Raw genomic sequence first — 22,517 nt, 5'->3', positions numbered from 1 at the left:
GACAGACTGTATGTAGGATGCTATACAGTGTGCGTAAAAAATAATACTTACAACTCTTTAAAAATGAACTACTGTCATTAGTTGAGGCTTCAGTCAGTGTTTTGGGATTGCTTTACCGATTAACCGCAAAATGTTCTAGTTGATCTGTTTTCTAATACAGCTGTATGTGTACTTACATTTCTCTGTTGATATTTAGCATTTGTCAGAATGTGAACGAAGGGGAGATTCTCAACTGGGAGCGACTGGGAAGGATAGCAGGTTTTGAGGTGAAATGGCAGAGACTTGTAGATGCAGTTCAGTTTGTTCCAAAGAGCTTGCCGTAGCCGATTAGACAGCACTACAAAGCCAAGACGCTACCGTTGGGTTTGTAGGTGTTCAGACGTACAGCATGAGCTATGATGATGATGATGATGATGATGATGATGCACTGAACCTTTCTATCCCTGAGTTCCAATACTCTATAAAAGATTCCTTCTCTCATGTCCTATTTCCTTGTATCCTATTTCCTTGTATCCTTCCTGACCACTGAAATATGGAGAGACCGGATGGTTACATTCAATATGCTGGTATGACATTGGCTGCTCGTCAAATTGGTTCATTTATTTTTGGGATCAGCGGTCCTCACGGATACGAAGAGAGATGAAGACGTTTGTGTTCATTATCTGAGAGATGACAGAAATGTGTATTTTTGCTCACAACCCTTCCAGAGGTGAGGAGAGGAAGCAAGGCTAGGATATTGGAACCTAGCCCTAGCTGTCTCTATAGCTGTATCGCCACGGGTACAGTAAGTGCCCTGTATGTGTATACTTCAGAGAGAGAGGATAACGTGAACGATGTGCCCTGATCCAAAGCGTGTCATCCTGATGACATCGTGTCACCATGGTGATGACCCTGTGTACAGAAACTGTTTGTCCCTTATACTGAAGTGCTCTGATGAACTGTCTGTCTGTTTTGAAGATGATTTTGTACTGGAAAAGCCAATTTTCTGTTTCGGATAGCGAAGAAGAGGAAGAAGCTTTAGGACCTGCACGAGCTGTCATGGCGACGCCGAGACGTCTGCTTTTGCTTTTATTATAAAACCTTGTAAATCTTTAAGCTGAAAGAAATATTGCACTCTCCTTTGATGTCCTTCTCCACATCTTCTGACTGATGCACACACACACACACACACACACACACACACACACACACACACACACACACACACACACACACACACACACACACACACACACACACACACACACACACACACACACACACACACACACACACACGAACACATAAACACACAGACACACACACACACACACACAAATCCGCTGGACCCAGCCAGAGCTTACTATAGTATGTCTGTGTCAATTGAAGCTCGTTCATGGCTTTGTCTATGAGGATTCCTTTCTTCCTTACTGTTGAGTTCTGTGAATACTTACTACGCTGTCATATCACATATGTCCCGTAACTTCTGTTAGAACTGCGTCTCCATAGCGACAGCTGTGTGGAGGTTCCGTTCCATAACCATAACCCACAGGTTGTTGGCTTGTCCTCTGAGATGGAGGTTATGTCACCAAGACAATACAAAAAGAATGGAAAAAACAACAATGGCCTTTTAGCAGTGGCTGTGTCTCAATAGTCCTAACTAGCTCCCTTTCCTCGTGTCCTTTCCTTGTGTCCTTTTCCTTCAGGATCAGTGATATGGAAAGGAGTGATACTGTAGGTAAAAAAGCAATATGGTGGAAAGCCATTCCAATCCTTTCACCTGTTAGAGGTCCTGAAGGAAAGGAGATGAGGGGAGGAGACAAGGAAAGGAAGTAATGAAAGAGTATTGAGACCCAGCCGGTGTCTTATCAACTCAAAACACCTGATACTTCCTTAGTGCTAATGAAGGAAAGGAGACAAGGAAGGAAGCCAATGACGAATATTGAGACACAACGCAAAGCAGTGTATCTCAACTGGAAACACCATCCGTAGCGTAATCATCAGTACCATCATATCACTGCATGGTTCTGGTTCTGACAACCTGGCGTTCAACATCCAACTATGGACTCAAATGTTTGGTTTCAGGAATGTAGAGAAAAACATTAGTTATTCTGTCTTGTTTAAATGAATAGGTTGTATGACAACAATACCTGTGTGGTGGGATATATGGGCTTGCGTCCCAATAATCTCTCCTTTCTCCCGAAGTGTGCACTTGTTCACTTTCCTTTATGGATTTCAAAGGACATGACTGGAATATGGAACTCCCTCTAGAGTCCAGCCCATGCCAACACCAATCCAATTATTTTACATTTGTATGGAGTAGTGAACGAGTGCACACTTCAGGAAAGAAAGAGAGACTATTGGGACACAAGTCAAGGAGATCTGTACAACAGGAGGTCATCTAACATTAATAAGACATACCGTAGCCGGCTAAATGTGTCAGATGTGTTGTGTTTATATTGTTAAATGCACATGCTTTTCCAAACTGACTGACACGTAGTCCTGTAATTGAACTAGATTGCATCTTATGTGTGGCCTCCGAACTTTATTTTACTGTTTTTAATAAAGGATTAACCTCAAATACATCAGTGTACCTGTAGTTTCCTACTATATATATTTCTACATGTCTGTGTTTGACTTCAACACCGGCCTACTAACAACAGGGGAGTAATCAAGGTTCAGGGAAGGCAGGTGAATGTACATTTCAATTCAACAATGTCATATATTTTCAATGTGGACTCTTCTTGTTGCAGTCTTGAGTTTTCTGAATTGACCCCAACCCTGGTAGTAATCCTGGGCTTATACGTAGTACCTCTAAATGCTTGTGTGAACAAGCAGCCGCCCAAAGGCTTGTGTCAGTCTTTTATTAGATCACCAAAACACTAGACACATCTGTGGGATCATCTGGTTCTCCTCTCCATCATAACAGACTAAATATCATCTGGTTCTCCTCTCCATCATAACAGACTAAATATCATCTGGTTCTCCTCTCCATCATAACAGACTAAATATCATCTGGTTCTCCTCTCCATCATAACAGACTAAATATCATCTGGTTCTCCTCTCCATCATAACAGACTAAATATCATCTGGTTCTCCTCTCCATTACAACAGACTAAATATCATCTGGTTCTCCTCTCCATCCTAACAGACTAAATATCATCTGGTTCTCCTCTCTATCATAACAGACTAAATATCATCTGGTTCTCCTCTCCATCATAACAGACTAAATATAATCTGGTTCTCCTCTCCATCATAACAGACTAAATATCATCTGGTTCTCCTCTCCATCACAACAGACTAAATATCATCTGGTTCTCCTCTCCATCATAACAGACTAAATATCATCTGGTTCTCCTCTCCATCATAACAGACTAAATATCATCTGGTTCTCCTCTCCATCACAACAGACTAAATATCATCTGGTTCTCCTCTCCATTACAACAGACTAAATATCATCTGGTTCTCCTCTCCATCATAACAGACTAAATATCATCTGGTTCTCCTCTCCATCATAACAGACTAAATATCATCTGGTTCTCCTCTCCATCATAACAGACTAAATATCATCTGGTTCTCCTCTCCATCATAACAGACTAAATATCATCTGGTTCTCCTCTCCATCATAACAGACTAAATATCATCTGGTTCTCCTCTCCATCATAACAGACTAAATATCATCTGGTTCTCCTCTCCATCATAACAGACTAAACATCATCTGGTTCTCCTCTCTATCATAACAGACTAAATATCATCTGGTTCTCCTCTCCATCATAACAGACTAAATATCATCTGGTTCTCCTCTCCATCATAACAGACTAAATATCATCTGGTTCTCCTCTCTATCATAACAGACTAAATATCATCTGGTTCTCCTCTCCATCATAACAGACTAAATATCATCTGGTTCTCCTCTCCATCATAACAGACTAAATATCATCTGGTTCTCCTCTCCATCATAACAGACTAAATATCATCTGGTTCTCCTCTCTATCATAACAGACTAAATATCATCTGGTTCTCCTCTCCATCACAGCAGACTAAATATCATCTGGTTCTCCTCTCCATCACAGCAGACTAAATATCATCTGGTTCTCCTCTCCATCATAACAGACTAAATATCATCTGGTTCTCCTCTCCATCATAACAGACTAAATATCATCTGGTTCTCCTCTCCATCATAACAGACTAAATATCATCTGGTTCTCCTCTCCATCATAACAGACTAAATATCATCTGGTTCTCCTCTCCATCATAACAGACTAAATATCATCTGGTTCTCCTCTCCATCATAACAGACTAAATATCATCTGGTTCTCCTCTCCATCATAACAGACTAAACATCATCTGGTTCTCCTCTCTATCATAACAGACTAAATATCATCTGGTTCTCCTCTCCATCATAACAGACTAAATATCATCTGGTTCTCCTCTCCATCATAACAGACTAAATATCATCTGGTTCTCCTCTCTATCATAACAGACTAAATATCATCTGGTTCTCCTCTCCATCATAACAGACTAAATATCATCTGGTTCTCCTCTCCATCACAGCAGACTAAATATCATCTGGTTCTCCTCTCCATCATAACAGACTAAATATCATCTGGTTCTCCTCTCCATCATAACAGACTAAATATCATCTGGTTCTCCTCTCCATCATAACATATCATCATCATACATTTCTAAGAAAACTTGAAAACAAAAGACTGGAAAAATAACTGTTTATAAGAGCTATATCACATATTTGTTCTCTCCAAATGATTCACAAAAACAATCTTGAGTATTTTACAGGTGTGACATGTAGTTCTCATCTTGTACACATGATGTCGTCTCAGTCCTAACGTAATAGTTCCAGGAAGTGAGAGAGAGATTTGAAGGACATATATAGATTTTTTGTTACTCCTTAACCTATACCATATACAGGATATATATTAGCTATGTGGAATGTAAGCAAATTGTTTCCTGGCCATTCATTTTATTCCATCGTCCAGTTGTTACATTTATAACAACTGTATTTTGAGAACCTATCACTTATTTCACAAGAAACGTTGATGCCCGTTCATCTTTAGGCAGGCGAGATGGTCTCCACCTTCACCTCCTTGTCCTTCACCTTGGAGCAGGAGCCCCGCTTGTTCCAGGCCTCAGGGAGGAAAGGGATCTTCTCCAGTCTAGAGAGGTAGATGATGGGCTGGATACTACTGCTGATGTTAATGAAGGCGTACCCCACCGGCTGCACCAGGCAGCGGAACGTATCCAGAGGGTAGTGGTCCTGGAAGGGGATATCAGAACACTCAACTGCCGTGCAACAAATATAATAGGATTTTTATCTTTGTTCATCTGGCAATATCACTGAGGACAGTGCTACTGTAGGGTTGCAACGTTCTGGTGACTTTCCCAACATTCCCATGTTTCCAAGAAATCCTTGTTGGAGTATTCTGGGTTTCCCGTTAATTCCCTTCCTATTCCGGGAATCTTCCAACCAGGATTTGTAGCAAACGTGGGAATTTGGGTGAAAGTTACTGGAACTGTTTAAACCTGTAGACAAGCCATCTAGGAATGTATCTTTATACATCAGGCAACATCATTAAGGACAACTATAGAAATAGAATCACTAGAACGGGAGTCCTCATTCAAGTCAATGGATCAATGAGTCAACGGGAGTCAAGTCAATGGGTCAATGAGTCAATGGGAGTCAAGTCAATGGGTCAATGAGTCAATGGGAGTCAAGTCAATGGATCAATGGGTCAATGGTAGTCAAGTCAATGGGTCAATGAGTCAATGGGAGTCAAGTCAATGGGTCAATGAGTCAATGGGAGTCAAGTCAATGGGTCAATGAGTCAATGTGAGTCAAGTCAATGAGTCAATGGGAGTCAAGTCAATGGGTCAATGAGTCAATGAAAGTCAAGTCAATGGGTCTGTGATTCAATGGGAGTCAATGTGAGTCAAGTCAATGGGTCAATGAGTCAATGGGAGTCAAGTCAATGGGTCAATGGGTCAATGGGAGTCAAGTCAATGGGTCAATGAGTCAATGGGAGTCAAGTCACTGAGTCAATGGGAGTCAAGTCAATGGGTCAATGAGTCAATGAGAGTCAAGTCAATGGGTCAATGAGTCAATGGGAGTCAAGTCAATGGGTCAATGAGTCAATGGGAGTCAAGTCAATGGGTCAATGAGTCAATGAGAGTCAAGTCAATGGGTCTGTGATTCAATGGGAGTCAATGTGAGTCAAGTCAATGGGTCAATGAGTCAATGGGAGTCAAGTCAATGGGTCAATGGGTCCATCGGAGTCAAGTCAATGGGTCAATGAGTTAATGGGAGTCAAGTCAATGGGTCAATGAGTCAATGTGAGGCAAGTCAATGGGTCAATGAGTCAATGGGAGTCAAGTCAATGGGTCAATGAGTCAATGGGAGTCAAGTCAATGGGTCAATGAGTCAATGGGAGTCAAGTCAAATGGTCAATGAGTCAATGGGAGTCAAGTCAATGGGTCAATGAGTCAATGAGAGTCAAGTCAATGGGTCTGTGATTCAATGGGAGTCAATGTGAGTCAAGTCAATGGGTCAATGAATCAATGGGAGTCAAGTCAATGGGTCAATGGGTCAATGGGAGTCAAGTCAATGGGTCAATGAGTCAATGTGAGGCAAGTCAATGGGTCAATGAGTCAATGTGAGGCAAGTCAATGGGTCAATGAGTCAATGGGAGTCAAGTCAATGGGTCAATGAGTCAATGGGAGTCAAGTCAATGGGTCTGTGATTCAATGGGAGTCAATGTGAGTCAAGCCAATGGGTCAATGAATCAATGGGAGTCAAGTCAATGGGTCAATGAGTCAATAGGAGTCAAGTCAATGGGTCAATGGAAGAAGTCAATGGGTCTGTGATTCTATCTATTCTATTTCGATGGACAACGTCCCCACCCAGGTCATCACCTGAAAAGGGAACAGAGCCACCGACGGCAAGTAGTTGAACACGATGATGGACAGGACCGACATCACCATCTTGAAGGCTTTCTTCTTCATGGGGTGCATGTCGTCCTTCCCGGAGCCGCTGGACCTCTTCAGGGCCACCAGGATGGCCCCGTTACACAACACCATCCAGCCAAACGTTGCCAGGATCGTCCCTGTGAAGACCTGAGGGGAGCAGAAGTGGACATTTATCAAAGAAATATGTAAATGGACCCTTTTAAGCCGTGTTTTTATTTAATGTTTTTATCTTTAACTTTTTATTTTAGTTGTTTTTATTAATTTATTTATGTTATTTATTTATGATGTTATAATGTGAAGTGCATTGTATTGCTACTTTTGTCCAATATGTGCTATACAACGAAGTGGGATTGATTGATTAATTAATTGATTGATTGATTGATCTATGGATTGACCTTCTCGAAGTTGTGCAGGCCCCCGATGGTCTTGGCGGAGGCGTAGGTGAAGGTGAGCCCCAGGACCACCGCCGAGAGAGACACCCTGTACTTGGTGTCCTTCAGCTGGCCGTAGGAAAGAGGGAAAAGGACCGCCACGAACCGATCCAAACAGATACAGGACAGGAACAGAGGACCGCTGGTGTCCTGGACGAGAAGAATGTGGAGAAAAAGGAGGAGGAGAAGGAGGAGGAGGAGAATAGGAAGGAGGAAGAGGAGGAGGAGCATAGGAAGGAGGAGGATAATATGAAGGAGGAGGAGGAGTTGGAGAATAGGAAGGAGGAAGAGAAGGAGGAGGAGGAGGAGAATAGGAAGGAGGAGGAGGAGGTGGAGAAAAACAAGGTTACTTATTGTCAAATGTCACAGATGAGATGTTACTTACAAAATAATGGCCCCCTATTCCCTATATAGTGCACTACTTTTGACCAGAGCCCAACAAGCACTATGGAGGCAATTGAGTCTCATTTTGGATGCAACCTCTACGACATATATTCCCTACATAGTGTACTTCTTTTGACCAGGGCCCATAGGGGTGTCCATATGGGTGTCCATGGGGGGTCTCCATGGGGAGGGTCCATAGGGGTGTCTATAGGGGTGTCCATGGGTGTGTCCATGGGGGTGTCCATAGGGGTGTCCATATGGGGTCTCCATGGGGTGTCCATATGGGGTCTCCATGGGGGTGTCCATAGGGGTGTCCATAGGGGTGTCCATATGGGTGTCTATAGGGGTGTCCATAGGGGTGTCCATAGGGGTGTCTGTATGGGTGTCCATAGGGGTGTCCATAGGTGTGTCTATAGGGGTGTCCATGGGGGTGTCCATATGGATGTCTATAGGGGTGTCCATGGGGGTGTCCATGGGGGTGTCCATAGGGGTGTCTATATGGGGTTCTCCATGGGGGGTCCATAGGGGTGTCTATAGGGGTGTCCATGGGGTTGTCCATAGGGGTGGCCATGGGGGTGTCCATATGGGTGTCCATATGTGTATCCATATGGGGTGTCCATATGGGTGTCTATAGGGGTGTCCATGGGGGTGTCCATATGGGTGTCTATAGGGGTGTCCATATGGGTGTCCATAGGGGTGTCTATATGGGTGTCTATAGGGGTGTCCATAGGGGTGTCCATAGGGGTGTCCATATGGGTGTCTATATGGGTGTCTATAGGGGTGTCCATGGGGGTGTCCATGGGGGTGGCCATATGGGTGTCTATAGGGGTGTCAATATGGTTGTCCATATGGGTGTCCATAGGGGTGTCTATAGGGGTGTCCATGGGGGTGTCCATGGGGGTGTCCATATGGGTGTCTATAGGGGTGTCCATATGGGTGCCCATAGGGGTGTCTATATGGGTGTCCATGGGGGTGTCCATAGGTGTGTCTATAGGGGTGTCCATGGGGGTGTCCATATGGATGTCTATAGGGGTGTCCATGGGGGTGTCCATGGGGGTGTCCATAGGGGTGTCTATATGGGGTCTCCATGGGGGGTCCATAGGGGTGTCTATAGGGGTGTCCATAGGGGTGTCCATGGGGTTGTCCATAGGGGTGGCCATGGGGGTGTCCATATGGGTGTCCATATGTGTATCCATATGGGGTGTCCATATGGGTGTCTATAGGGGTGTCCATGGGGGTGTCCATATGGGTGTCTATAGGGGTGTCCATATGGGTGTCCATAGGGGTGTCTATATGGGTGTCTATAGGGGTGTCCATAGGGGTGTCCATAGGGGTGTCCATATGGGTGTCTATATGGGTGTCTATAGGGGTGTCCATGGGGGTGTCCATGGGGGTGTCCATATGGGTGTCTATAGGGGTGTCAATATGGTTGTCCATATGGGTGTCCATAGGGGTGTCTATAGGGGTGTCCATGGGGGTGTCCATGGGGGTGTCCATATGGGTGTCTATAGGGGTGTCCATATGGGTGCCCATAGGGGTGTCTATAGGGGTGTCTATAGGGGTGTCCATAGGGGTGTCCATATAGGTGTCCATAGGGGTGTCCATATGGGTGTCCATAGGGGTGTCTATAGGGGTGCCCATAGGGGTGTCTATAGGGGTGTCCATAGGGATCTGGTCAAAAGTAGTATGCTATGTAACAGGGTACAATTTCAGACACTGAAATTCCAGAATCCGAATACACTAAATTCTCCTTTATCCTATAGCCCTGCACCTTGACGCCGAAGGAGAACATGAGAGCGAACCAGACATCCTTGCTGTTCCAGTAGTAGATGTTCAGATAGCTGAAGGGGACCATGATGCCAAAGTAAGCGTCCATGAAGGCCAGACAGCCCAGGAAGATGTCTGAGGAGGACGGCTCCTTGCGGTTACGGAACAGAATCACCATGACTAACACAAGGCAAGACAACCATGTTATTAGCTAGTTTCACAGTCCATCAGAGACAGAAATTAGTTTTTTTCCCTCTGCTCCCGACACCCAAAATATAAACACACTGGAATGAGTATAGGGTCAGGGGTCAATACCCTGGAGTTATGTAAATATAAACACACTGGAAGGAGTATAGGGTCAGGGGTCAATACCCTGGAGTTATGTAAATATAAACACACTGGAAGGAGTATAGGGTCAGGGGTCAATACCCTGGAGTTATGTAAATATAAACACACTGGAAGGAGTATAGGGTCAGGGGTCAATACCCTGGAGTTATGTAAAGATTAAGAGCCTCGCTGAAAGACGCAATGGTACAAGATAGTTCCTGGGATTGGAATTAACAACCTTATGGTTACTGGTGGACGGCTCTCACCTCTGTAACCTCTGGGCTACCTACCTAAGATGTTAGCGGGGAGTCCCAGGAACACGTTGAAGGTCTGAACAGACAGGTCAAAGAGGATCCCTGACACATTCTCCTCGCACCCATCAAACACACTGAAGGGTTTGACCGTAGCGTTGGTCATGAGGTCAGTAACAGTACTGTTGTTCATGGGGTTGAGAGCAGTGGGGAGGCTGGTGGTGTTGAGTGATGGATATGGAATGAGAGGATCCTCCATGGCTTACTTTACACACCGTAGAGGTCAGAGGTCAGATTAAACAAGACTGATGGAGATAAAAAAAAAGATGAATAAAAGTGGGGGAAAAAAGCGATTTAAAGATAAACAGACACTTATTAATGAATGTATTTATGAATTGATCTAGTATATACATAATACATTATTACTAAAGGGTTAAATTGAACAGGAGTGGTGGGCAACCACTAATAGATATACAGACTGGCAGTTAAAAGTAAACCGTCATGAATAATCAACGTAATGCATAAATTATCCATCAACTGTCCATAGTAAAATCTAATTTAGATGGCTAATTTAGATATGTTAATCTCCAAAGTCCTAGTTTAACCTTATAGTGGAGAACTGACCCACAACTAATGAATTAAGCATCACTGAGTATGCTTCCATTTGCCAATGTCTTCATGTCCAATATATCTTTATATATAGTCCCCTTTAACATCATGGTGTATGTAGCACCTTATTCCATGCTTTAAAGGGCCAGTGCAGTCAAAATTCTGTTTTTTCTGTGTTTTTGTATCATATTGTACCCCAGCTGATGAAACTAACACTGTAAAAGGGTTAACAGATGTATTAGTGATATTTTCTAGTAGTTGCTGGTAGAAAATACAATCTACCTTCTAATCAGCAGGTTTCAGCTTGCCTGGTGACATCACCAGGCGGTATAAGTTGTACTAGACCGGTGACAAAGAGAGTTCCAAACCTCATTCAGACCACTCGACCTCATTCAGACCACTCAGCCTCATTCAGACCACTCGACCTCATTCAGACCACTCAGCCTCATTCAGACCACTCAGCCTCATTCAGACCACTCAGCCTCATTCAGACCACTCAACCTCATTCAGACCACTCAGCCTCATTCAGACCACTCAGCCTCATTCAGACCACTCGACCTCATTCAGACCACTCAGCCTCATTCAGACCACTCAACCTCATTCAGACCACTCAGCCTCATTCAGACCACTCAGCCTCATTCAGACCACTCAGCCTCATTCAGACCACTTGACCTCATTCAGACCACTCAACCTCCTTCAGACCACTCAACCTCCTTCAGACCACTCAACCTCATTCAGACCACTCGACCTCATTCAGACCACTCAGCCTCATTCAGACCACTCAACCTCATTCAGACCACTCAGCCTCATTCAGACCACTCAGCCTCATTCAGACCACTCAGCCTCATTCAGACCACTCGACCTCATTCAGACCACTCAACCTCCTTCAGACCACTCAACCTCATTCAGACCACTCAACCTCATTCAGACCACTCCCAGACAGTCCAAGCAAAATTATTGCTTGAATTTTTGTTGTTGTTGCTAGAAAGCTATTTTTGTACATTTTGGACCAATATTAATGTAAAACTATTACAGTAAGGTAGTTAATTGTTACTCAGAAAGGATTTGATGTTGAGATAAAAACGTCTGCATTGGACCTTTAAAGGACCAACCCGGAGTTGATCCCTCCCTTCTTTGGACCGTTAAATGAATGATATATAGCCATTGATTCTTGCAGAATAACATTGATAAATTCCTCATGAGCTCAGTTCAGCTGTCATACCCCATCAGAACCCCAAAATATAACCTGGTTTTACTCCAATGTTTGTAAACAAAGTAAATGTAAACAAACACTGTATAGCCTCAAAACACGGTTAAAACTATAATGTTGATATCGTGGATGGTCAGTCCTTGTACCCATAGCTCTGTCTGTGAATTTGAGAGTGGCTATATTTCTCAAACCCCATCCCTCACCTGTTTACCAAAACAAGTGGCTGGGTGTTGCTTTGTTATTGTTTCAAACTACGGTCTGACCCTTTAATGGAACGTTCCTTCCCAGCCAGTGTTCTCATAATGAAGCCCAGAGTCTCAGCTGAGCTGCAGTGCGTGTGGACTTCTGTGTCACGATCCTCTTCAGTCACACAGACAGCTGATAAACAGCACACAGGCCTCCCTGCAGGCTATTGTTCTGTTATTCTGGCTCTACCAAGGAGCCCTCTGTGGAACTGACAGTCTCCAATGACACGCTAGAACACTTTAGAGAGCTGAAACGATGTGTAAACTGTGCGTACAGGGAACTGTTCTGTTATTCTGGCTCAATTAGGGACTATAGGGAAGGTTTCTCTTTACCCAGACTGGATGTTCTCTGGAGAGTTAAACTGTGTGCACAGGGAATACACCCTCGCCTGAGGACTACTGGGAGACGAGGACCGCCCCTATTGCACCTGGATAAAAGGTCTCCAACAGATTTTGGGAAGGCAGTATCGATGCTGCTCCAACAGATCTGGAGAAGGCAGTATCGATGCTACTCCAACAGATCTGGAGAAGGCAGTATCAATGCTGCTCCAACAGGTCTGGGGAAGGCAGTATCGATGCTACTCCAACAGATCTGGAGAAGGCAGTATCGATGCTACTCTAACAGGTCTGGGGAAGGCAGTATCGATGCTACTCCAACAGGTCTGGGGAAGGCAGTATCGATGCTGCTCCAACAGGTCTGGGGAAGGCAGTATCGATGCTACTCTAACAGGTCTGGGGAAGGCTGTATCGATGCTACTCCAACAGGTCTGGGGAAGGCAGTATCAATGCTGCTCCAACAGGTCTGGGGAAGGCAGTATCGATGCTACTCCAACAGGTCTGGGGAAGGCAGTATCGATGCTACTCCATCAGGTCTGGGGAAGGCAGTATCGATGCTACTCCAACAGGTCTGGGGTAGGCAGTATCGATGCTACTCCATCAGGTCTGGGGAAGGCAGTAGCGATGCTACTCCAACAGATTTTGGGAAGGCAGTAGTGGTGCTGCTCCAACAGGTCTGGGAAAGGCAGTATAGATGCTGCTCCAACAGGTCTGGGGAAGGCAGTAGCGATGCTACTCCAACAGGTCTGGGGAAGTCAGTAGCGATGCTACCCCAACATGTCTGGGGAAGGCAGTAGTGATGCTACTCCAACAGGTCTGGGGAAGGCAGTATCGATGCTACTCTAACAGGTCTGGGGAAGGCAGTAGCGATGCTACTCTAACAGATCTGGGGAAGGCAGTATCGATGCTACTCTAACAGATCTGGGGAAGGCAGTATCGATGCTACTCTAACAGATCTGGGGAAGGCAGTATCGATGCTACTCTAACAGATCTGGGGAACGCAGTATCGATGCTACTCTTACAGGTCTGGGGAAGGCAGTAGCGATGCTACTCTAACAGATCTGGGGAAGGCAGTAGCGATGCTACTCTAACAGATCTGGGGAAGGCAGTATCGATACTACTCCAACAGTTCTGGGGAAGGCAGTAGCGATGCTACTCTAACAGATCTGGGGAAGGCAGTAGCGATACTACTCCAACAGGTCTGGGGAAGGCAGTAGCGATGCTACTCTAACAGATCTGGGGAAGGCAGTAGCGATACTACTCCAACATGTCGACGATACTGTAACTTAGCTATCCACTACACTGTCTTTTGCTGTAAAGTCCATATACAGTTCCAGGCTCTTCAGCTTTGATAACCTGCTGTAAAGTCCATATACAGTTCCAGGCTCTTCAGCTTTGATAACCTGCTGTAAAGTCCATGTACAGTACCAGGCTCTTCAGCTTTGATAACCTGCTGTAAAGTCCATATACAGTTCCAGGCTCTTCAGCTTTGATAACCTGCTGTAAAGTCCATATACAGTACCAGGCTCTTCAGCTTTGATAACCTGCTGTAAAGTCCATATTCAGTACCAGGCTCTTCAGCTTTGATAACCTGCTGTAAAGTCCATATACAGTACCAGGCTCTTCAGCTTTGATAACCTGCTGTAAAGTCCATATTCAGTACCAGGCTCTTCAGCTTTGATAACCTGCTGTAAAGTCCATATACAGTTCCAGGCTCTTCAGCTTTGATAACCTGCTGTAAAGTCCATATACAGTACCAGGCTCTTCAGCTTTGATAACCTGCTGTAAAGTCCATATTCAGTACCAGGCTCTTCAGCTTTGATAACCTGCTGTAAAGTCCATATTCAGTACCAGGCTCTTCAGCTTTGATAACCTGCTGTAAAGTCCATATACAGTTCCAGGCTCTTCAGCTTTGATAACCTGCTGTAAAGTCCATATACAGTTCCAGGCTCTTCAGCTTTGATAACCTGCTGTAAAGTCCATATTCAGTACCAGGCTCTTCAGCTTTGATAACCTGCTGTAAAGTCCATATTCAGTACCAGGCTCTTCAGCTTTGATAACCTGCTGTAAAGTCCATATACAGTTCCAGGCTCTTCAGCTTGAATAACCTGCTGTAAAGTCCATATACAGTTCCAGGCTCTTCAGCTTGAATAACCTGCTGTAGGCCTCACAGCTCAGCTTCTCCTTCCCCCTTTAGTCTCCCTGTTAGAAGCATTATGCATCTAATTTGTTTCAAGTAGGCACTTATAGCCAAAAGTAATATCTATTCAATTCTGTGTAGAAGAAAGTGATGGGTATATTTCTATCCAACAAATGGCATGAGCCCCCTCATATTCAATGGCCGTAACACCTATGTTATGCTCCCTGTATGGAGCCACTTCAGGGCCAACAGAAATTGTATTTGAATTCCACCATTTTGAATTTGTATTAAGATGTTGACTTAAAATTTCATTTTTTTGAAATTTTAATGCACAAATTGAATGATTTAATTCATCAAATTAAACTTGTATTTCATGTTTAAAAACTGAATTGAATTAATAATGCGTTCAGTTTTAAAATTAAATTTATTTGAATATTCAAGTTCAATATTTATACATTCAGTTTCAATATAGTAGATATTGCATTTGTTGTCCTTGTATCGAAGCTAGAGCATGGACGGGCCTTCTGTTCCCCTCTTTGGAGATCACATAGAATTTAGCCCCCTTTAACAATAAAGTTGAAATGTTCTGTCATAGCCCTTCTAAGGCTAGCCTTTCCACTGCCTATTTCATCTTGTTCTTGTGACTGACTGGGTTCGAACCAGGTCTCCTGCAAGACTGTGTTAGATACAGTCCATAGGGATTAGTTCAGGAAGCTAACACAAGTCTTCAAGTCTCCAACAACATTTATCAAACCACCTCGGTTGTTTGCTCCAGAGAGTCTTAGCTTTCAGGAATGGGGTCATATTAGCTAATAGCCAGAACTGTTTAAATGCTAGATTCAAAATCATTGGAAGAAAATAAATTCAAAATGACACATTGTCTTCAAAAACCACCAGAATATTCTGTTGACCATAGTGTTTGATTCTATCTGTTCTCCTCTACCTTTCCTGGCTGGCAAAGTACCAGGATGTTGTCTCTTGGTTTTGAATCTGAATTTAAAGAACTGAATTTGAAAACTGAATCAGAATGCATCTGAGAAGTTGAATATATGAAACGTTGATTAGTCCGTTGTTGATAAAGTCCCAAAATGTTTCGCATGTCAGCAGTCAAGTTGTCAAGATATTTAAGACTTTTAAGAAGAAACGTGTCATAATGATGCAGATTTCACTTTTTTTTTTTAAATCACTTGACTGTTGACATGCAAATCATTTTGGGACCTGCATCAACAGTGGACTAATGAGAACAACATAGATTTGGTTTTTGAGTGATATTGCCCTTTAAACATAAAACAAATATTACATTCAAATTCAATATGTTAATACAAATTCTAAATGATTAAATTCTAATACTATTTGTGTTGGCACTGAGATGGCTCCCTGTCTCTGTCCCTTATAGGCACCTACTCTGTATACAGAGATGTTTCACTGAACCACATTAAATGTGTTGTGAATTACCTCACCTGAGACCTGGAGACTTATGTTGGCTCCCTTTACCTCCTCTCTCTGTTCCCCCCAGGGCAGAACCTCTCCAGTGGGATCACTCAGTCAGATGAACACACAGGCTGTTTGTCACACCCACTCCCTAGAGACGCCAGGCCTAATCAATTGTGTTTTTCATCAGCCAGTCATAATAACCGTTTAACAGTACGACTGATGGATAGAATGGTTTGGGTTCGGAAGCAGCGACTAAATATCCCAAAATACAAGTCATGTGTAATATCTGGTTCTGTCGAAGAGAAACCTCATTTAGAAAAATGCTTCAATCTAATTTTACATGAGACAAATAGAATGGATTGGTTACATAATATTTTAACGCAGCAACTTCCTCTTGATTTATGAGAAATTAAAGAGTAGATGATTTACCGTGTGTTATTAAATGGCAATCAGCCGTTGCTACATCCATTTTTTGACTAAATTAATAATATACACCCCATATATTCTTGAAGAATATAACTTATTAATGCCTCATGAGCTTAGTTCAACTGTCGTACCCCATCAGAACACCAAACAATTTCTTGTTTTTCTCCAATTTTTGTAGACAAATTAAATGTAAACAAACTCAAAACATGGTTAAAACGATAAAATGTTGATATCATGGATGTTTAGTCCTTGCTTCCATAGCAGTGTCTCTGTAATGGAGAGTGGTTACATTTCTCCAGCCCCCCCCCCAACCCCTCAGCTTTTTACCGAAAACAACTCCTTGTTAATGTTTTAACTGCTGATTGCATCTTTAGGGCTCTATTCATTCTGTATTTCAGATTACCTTTACATTTATATAGCAGCGTTTACTGTGAATGCAGTCCCCGCTAACAGGACCCACTAACAATCCCCACTAACAGTCCCCGCTAACAGGACCCACTAACAATCCCCACTAACAGTCCCCACTAACAGGACCCACTAACAGTCCCCGCTAACAGGACCCACTAACAGTCCCCACTAACAGTCCCCACTAACAGTCCCCATTAACAGTCCCCACTAACAGTCCCCACTAACAGTCCCCATTAACAGTCCCCACTAACAGGACCCACTAACAGGACCCACTAACAGGACCCACTAACAGGACCCACTAACAGGACCCACTAACAGGACCCACTAACAGTCCCCGCTAACAGTCCCCACTAACAGGACCCACTAACAGTCCCCGCTAACAGTCCCCACTAACAGTCCCCGCTAACAGTCCCCACTAACAGGACCCACTAACAGGACCCACTAACAATCCCCACTAACAGTCCCCACTAACAGGACCCACTAACAGTCCCCATTAACAGTCCCCACTAACAGGACCCACTAACAGGACCCACTAACAATCCCCACTAACAGTCCCCACTAACAGGACCCACTAACAGTCCCCATTAACAGTCCCCACTAACAGGACCCACTAACAGGACCCACTAACAGTCCCCACTAACAGGACCCACTAACAGGACCCACTAACAGGACCCACTAACAGGACCCACTAACAGTCCCCGCTAACAGTCCCCACTAACAGGACCCACTAACAGGACCCACTAACAGGACCCACTAACAGGACCCACTAACAGTCCCCGCTAACAGTCCCCGCTAACAGGACCCACTAACAGGACCCACTAACAGGACCCACTAACAGGACCCACTAACAGGACCCACTAACAGTCCCCGCTAACAGGACCCACTAACAGGACCCACTAACAGGACCCACTAACAGGACCCACTAACAGGACCCACTAACAGGACCCACTAACAGTCCCCACTAACAGGACCCACTAACAGGACCCACTAACAGGACCCACTAACAGTCCCCACTAACAGGACCCACTAACAGGACCCACTAACAGGACCCACTAACAGGACCCACTAACAGGACCCACTAACAGTCCCCGCTAACAGGACCCACTAACAGGACCCACTAACAGGACCCACTAACAGGACCCACTAACAGTCCCCGCTAACAGGACCCACTAACAGGACCCACTAACAGGACCCACTAACAGGACCCACTAACAGGACCCACTAACAGTCCCCGCTAACAGGACCCACTAACAGGACCCACTAACAGGACCCACTAACAGGACCCACTAACAGGACCCACTAACAGTCCCCACTAACAGGACCCACTAACAGGACCCACTAACAGGACCCACTAACGCGGGAACATTGCCCTTACATTTCAATCAAGCTGTAAAGCTGAACTTCTGCGATACGGATTGAATAGAGCCCTTTAATGTCAGCTGTTAACCTACAGCATCTAAATGAACATACCCCATCAAGGTGCATTCAGTGAGATATCCTCTACTCTCACCATACATATCTGACTCTGACATCATCGTCTCAACTGGAATTACAGTAAGATACTTTTATTGATCCGTGTTTAGTCGATCAATAACGTTCATATCAAACCACCTGAACCCACTACTGCTGTAACTTTCAGACTTGACTGTTATTATTGTCTTTCTGATGCGATCAGTAAAATAACCTCAGGGACACCAGCCTGTATCGATTATCAAACCATCTGAACCCACTACTGCTGTAACTTTCAGACCTGACTGTTATTATTGTCTTTCTGATGCCATCAGTAAAATAACCTCAGGACACCAGCCTGTATCGATTATCAAACACCATTGATCATTTACACTCAATTCATTGTGTGCATTGATTCCACACCTTCCGTACCTAACACAGTAGCACCTTTAACACAGGGTTTTGTATCAGGGATCAAGTGGAATCTGCAGACAACTTACCGAAGCGAAGGTGATGTCCTTCAGAGTTGATCTATATCCTCCAAGTGTGAAGTAATATCATCCAGGATCTATCTGAATGTGAGTTTCATTTATACAGGATCTGAAGCCTGAGGGACTGTGGACAACAGGGGAGGAGGGGGGATCTCCCAGAGGTTGTGGACCACATGGGGACAACAAGGGAGGAGGGGGATCTCCCAGAGGTTGTGGACCCTATGGGGACAGACAGGTGTATGACGTGCAGTGAAGCTGAGGTGTTTGTTCACCAGCGGCTCTGGAGTCTTCAACTCAATGCTTCACCAGCAAATGGGGACAGACAGGTGTAGTGTACAGGTGCAGTGTACAGGTGCAGTGTACAGGTGCAGGATACAGGTGTAGTATACAGGTGTAGTGTACAGGTATAGTGTACATGTGTAGTGTACAGGTGTAGTGTACATGTGTAGTGTGCAGGTGTAGTGTACATGTGTAGTGTACATGTGTAGTGTACAGGTGTAGTGTGCAGGTGTAGTGTACACGTGTAGTGTACAGGTGTAGTGTACATGTGTGGTGTGCAGGTGCAGTGTACAGGTGTAGTGTACAGATGTAGTGTACATGTGTAGTGTACAGGTGTAGTGTACAGGTATAGTGTACAGGTGTAGTATACATGTGTAGTGTTTAGGTGTAGTGTACAGGTGTAGTGTACATGTGTAGTGTGCATGTGCAGTGTACATGTGTAGTGTACAGGTATAGTGTACATGTGTAGTGTACAGGTGTAGTGTACAGGTGTAGTGTACAGGTGTAGTGTACCTGTGTAGTGTGCAGGTGCAGTGTACAGGTGTAGTGTACAGGTGTAGTGTACAGGTTGTAGTGTACCTGTGTAGTGTGCAGGTGCAGTGTACATATGTAGTGTACGTGTGTAGTGTACAGGTGTAGCGTACAGGTGTAGTGTACAGGTGTAGTGTACAGTTTGTTATCCAAGGGCTCTCTCAGGAGAGGAGTCTCTTCCACTCCGTCCTCCATCAACAACAAGAGTACAGTACTCCTCTTAGAACAGTCTTAACAATGTGTCACAATGAGTATCAAGATGTTGACTTTGAAGATGAAGTCAAATTCAATTCCTTTACATTGGTTCTGTGTATATTTGTATCGTAACTGTTTCCTGAACATGAGGCCTCTGATCTAAATGATGACAATAGCAGGGTTGCTGCTACTGTTGAAAACATGGAACCACTCTGATAAAGCCTCAGAGCCAGGCTCTGATTTAGCATCATGGGACATGGTCCTGGTGGACGCTGGTCCTGGTGGGGGTGGTCCTGGTGGACGTGGTCCTGGTGGACTGGGTCCTGGTGGGGGTGGTTCCTGGTGGGACGTGGTCCTGGTGGACGTGGTCCTGGTGGGGGTGGTTCCTGCTGGGGGTGGTCCTGGTGGGGGTGGTCCTGGTGGGGGTGGTCCTGCTGGGGGTGGTCCTGGTGGATGTGGTCCTGGTGGATGTGGTCCTGGTGGGGTGGTCCTGGTGGGTGGTCCTGTTCCTGGTGGGGTGGTCTGGTGAGGGGTCCTGGTGGGGTGGTACTGGTGGGGGTGGTCCTGGTGGGGGGTGGTCCTGGTGGGGGTGGTCCTGCTGGGGGTGGTCCTGGTGGATGTGGTCCTGGTGGATGTGGTCCTGGTGGGGGTGGTCCTGGTGGGGGTGGTCCTGGTGGGGGTGGTCCTGGTGGGGGTGGTCCTGCTGGATGTGGTCCTGGTGGATTTGGTCCTGGTGGGGGTGGTCCTGGTGGGGTGGTCCTGGTGGCGGTGGTCCCTTGTGGGGTGTGGTCCTGATGGATGTTGGTCCTGGTGAGGGTGGTCCTTGGTGGGGGTGGGTCCTGGTGGATGTGGGTCCTGTGGGGGTGGTCCTGGTGGGGGTGGTCCTGTGGATGTGGTCCTTGGTGAGGGTGGTCCTGGTGGGGGTGGTCCTGGTGGATGTGGTCCTGGTGGGGGGTGGTCCTGGTGGGGTGGTCCTGGTGATGTGGTCCTGGTGGGGTGGTCCTGGTGGATGTGGTCCTGGTGGATGTGGTCCTGGTGGGGGGTGGTCCTGGTGAGGGTGGTCCTGGTGGGGTGGTCCTGGTGGGGGGGGGGGGGGGGTCCTGGTGGGGTGTGGTCCTGGTGGGGGGGTGGGGGGGGGGTCCTGGTGAGGGTGGTCCTGTGGGGGTGGTCCTGGTGGATGTGGTCCTGGTGGATGTGGTCCTGGTGGATGTGGTCCTGGTGGGGGTGGTCCTGGTGGATGTGTCCTGGTGGATGTGGTCCTGGTGGGTCCTGGGTGGATGTGGTCCTGGTGGGGGTGGTCCTGGTGGATGTGGTCCTGGTGGATGTGGTCCTGGTGGATGTGGTCCTGGTGGATGTGGTCCTGGTAGATGTGGTCCTGGTGGGGTGTGGTCCTGGTGGGTACTGGTGAGGGTGGCGGTCTGCCCAGAGGCAGTTAGTGTCAGTGTCATCTCCAACTCCACACTTGAGTGAAACATCTAACACTGACGACTAGATGGTGACCCAGGTGCTAGAAAACACCAGGAATGACGGACAATATAGTGAATGTGTTGTGTGTGTGGTGTGTGTGTGTGTGTGTGTGTGTGTGTGTGTGTGTGGTGTGTATTGTGTGTGTGGTGTGTGTGTGTGGTGTGTGTGTGTGTGTGTGTGTGTGTGTGTGCATGTGTACGTCCATCTGTGTCAAATCAAATCAAATCAAATGTTATTTGTCACATACACATGGTTAGCAGATGTTAATGCGAGTGTAGCGAAATGCTTGTGCTTCTAGTTCCGACAATGCAGTAATAACCAACGAGTAATCTAACCTAACAGTTCCACAACTACTACCTTATACACACAAGTGTAAAGGGATAAAGAATATGTACATAAAGAATATATGAATGAGTGATGGTACAGAACGGCATAGGCAAGATGCAGTAGATGATATCGAGTACAGTATATACATATACATATGAGATGAGTAATGTAGGGTATGTAAACATAAAGTGGGCATAGTTTTAAAGTGGCTAGTGATACATGTATTACATAAAGATGGCAAGATGCAGTAGATGATATAGAGTACAGTATATACATATACATATGAGAGAGGTAATGTAGGGTATGTAAACATTATATTAAGTTGGCATTGTTTAAAGTGGCTAGTGGTACATGTATTACATAAAGATGGCAAGATGCAGTAGATGATCTAGAGTACAGTATATAATCTAATACTAGAGATGCTAATGTAGAGTATGTAAACATTATATTAAGTGGCATTGTTTAAAGTGGCTGGGAGGACGGCTCATAATAATGGCGAATTAAATGGCATCATACACATGGAAACCATTTGTTTGATGTATTTGACACCATGCCACTAATTCCACTACAGCCATTACCATGAGCCCGTCCTCCCCAATTAAGGTGCCACCAACCTCCTGTGGTAGGGAACAGGGTGCCATTCAGGATGCAGATAAAAAGACAGAACAAACCTACATCTGATGGTTACATATTACTGGTACAGCTGGTAGTAACCTCAGTCAACCATAGGGGGCAGTAGTGATCTGTCGTTTAGAGTTGGAATGAACTGTCCATCTCTAACTAAGAATGAATAGGCCAAACGTATTGACACACAGTGCAGTTACAAATACTGCTCTCTCACTGCCTGCTGCTC

General features: G+C 45.2%; 2 protein-coding genes across 2 annotated transcripts; both read right to left on the bottom strand.

Annotated features, from left to right (window-relative positions):
- Positions 1 to 5,047: 5,047 nt before the first annotated feature.
- LOC120037186 (G-protein coupled receptor 183-A-like) lies at positions 5,048 to 10,376 on the bottom strand. The gene is made up of 5 exons (XM_038983360.1): positions 10,157 to 10,376; positions 9,544 to 9,719; positions 7,353 to 7,538; positions 6,904 to 7,104; positions 5,048 to 5,251 (listed from the first exon to the last, which is right to left on the bottom strand). Exons 1-5 carry the CDS (start codon positions 10,374 to 10,376, stop codon positions 5,048 to 5,050), a joined length of 987 nt encoding a protein of 328 aa, XP_038839288.1.
- Positions 10,377 to 20,117: 9,741 nt separating this feature from the next.
- LOC120037183 (proline-rich protein 2-like) lies at positions 20,118 to 21,288 on the bottom strand (the record flags this gene model as incomplete). The annotated part of the gene is made up of 1 exon (XM_038983357.1): positions 20,118 to 21,288. A coding segment is annotated over one exon (1,171 nt), but the record flags the coding sequence as incomplete, so codon positions are not given.
- Between the last annotated feature and the right edge of the window lie 1,229 nt (positions 21,289 to 22,517).

Source organism: Salvelinus namaycush, unplaced genomic scaffold (assembly GCF_016432855.1).
Source record: "Salvelinus namaycush isolate Seneca unplaced genomic scaffold, SaNama_1.0 Scaffold161, whole genome shotgun sequence".
NCBI classification, from domain to species: domain Eukaryota; kingdom Metazoa; phylum Chordata; class Actinopteri; order Salmoniformes; family Salmonidae; genus Salvelinus; species Salvelinus namaycush.
The sequence above is the reverse complement of the archived record's forward strand: the minus strand, read 5'-3'. Positions and strand labels throughout refer to the sequence as shown.

What these genes read in the sequence shown, in the direction of transcription:
- LOC120037186 (XM_038983360.1), bottom strand. Translation starts at nt 10,376, where the DNA reads ATGGAGGATCCTCTCATTCCATATCCATCACTCAACACCACCAGCCTC. An exon ending in GCCTGCACAACTTCGAGAAG is followed by an intron (nt 7,105 to 7,352) that starts GTCAATCCATAG and finishes TGCTCCCCTCAG; the next exon opens with GTCTTCACAGGGACGATCCT. An exon ending in TGGCTCTGTTCCCTTTTCAG is followed by an intron (nt 5,252 to 6,903) that starts GTGATGACCTGG and finishes ATCCCCTTCCAG; the next exon opens with GACCACTACCCTCTGGATAC.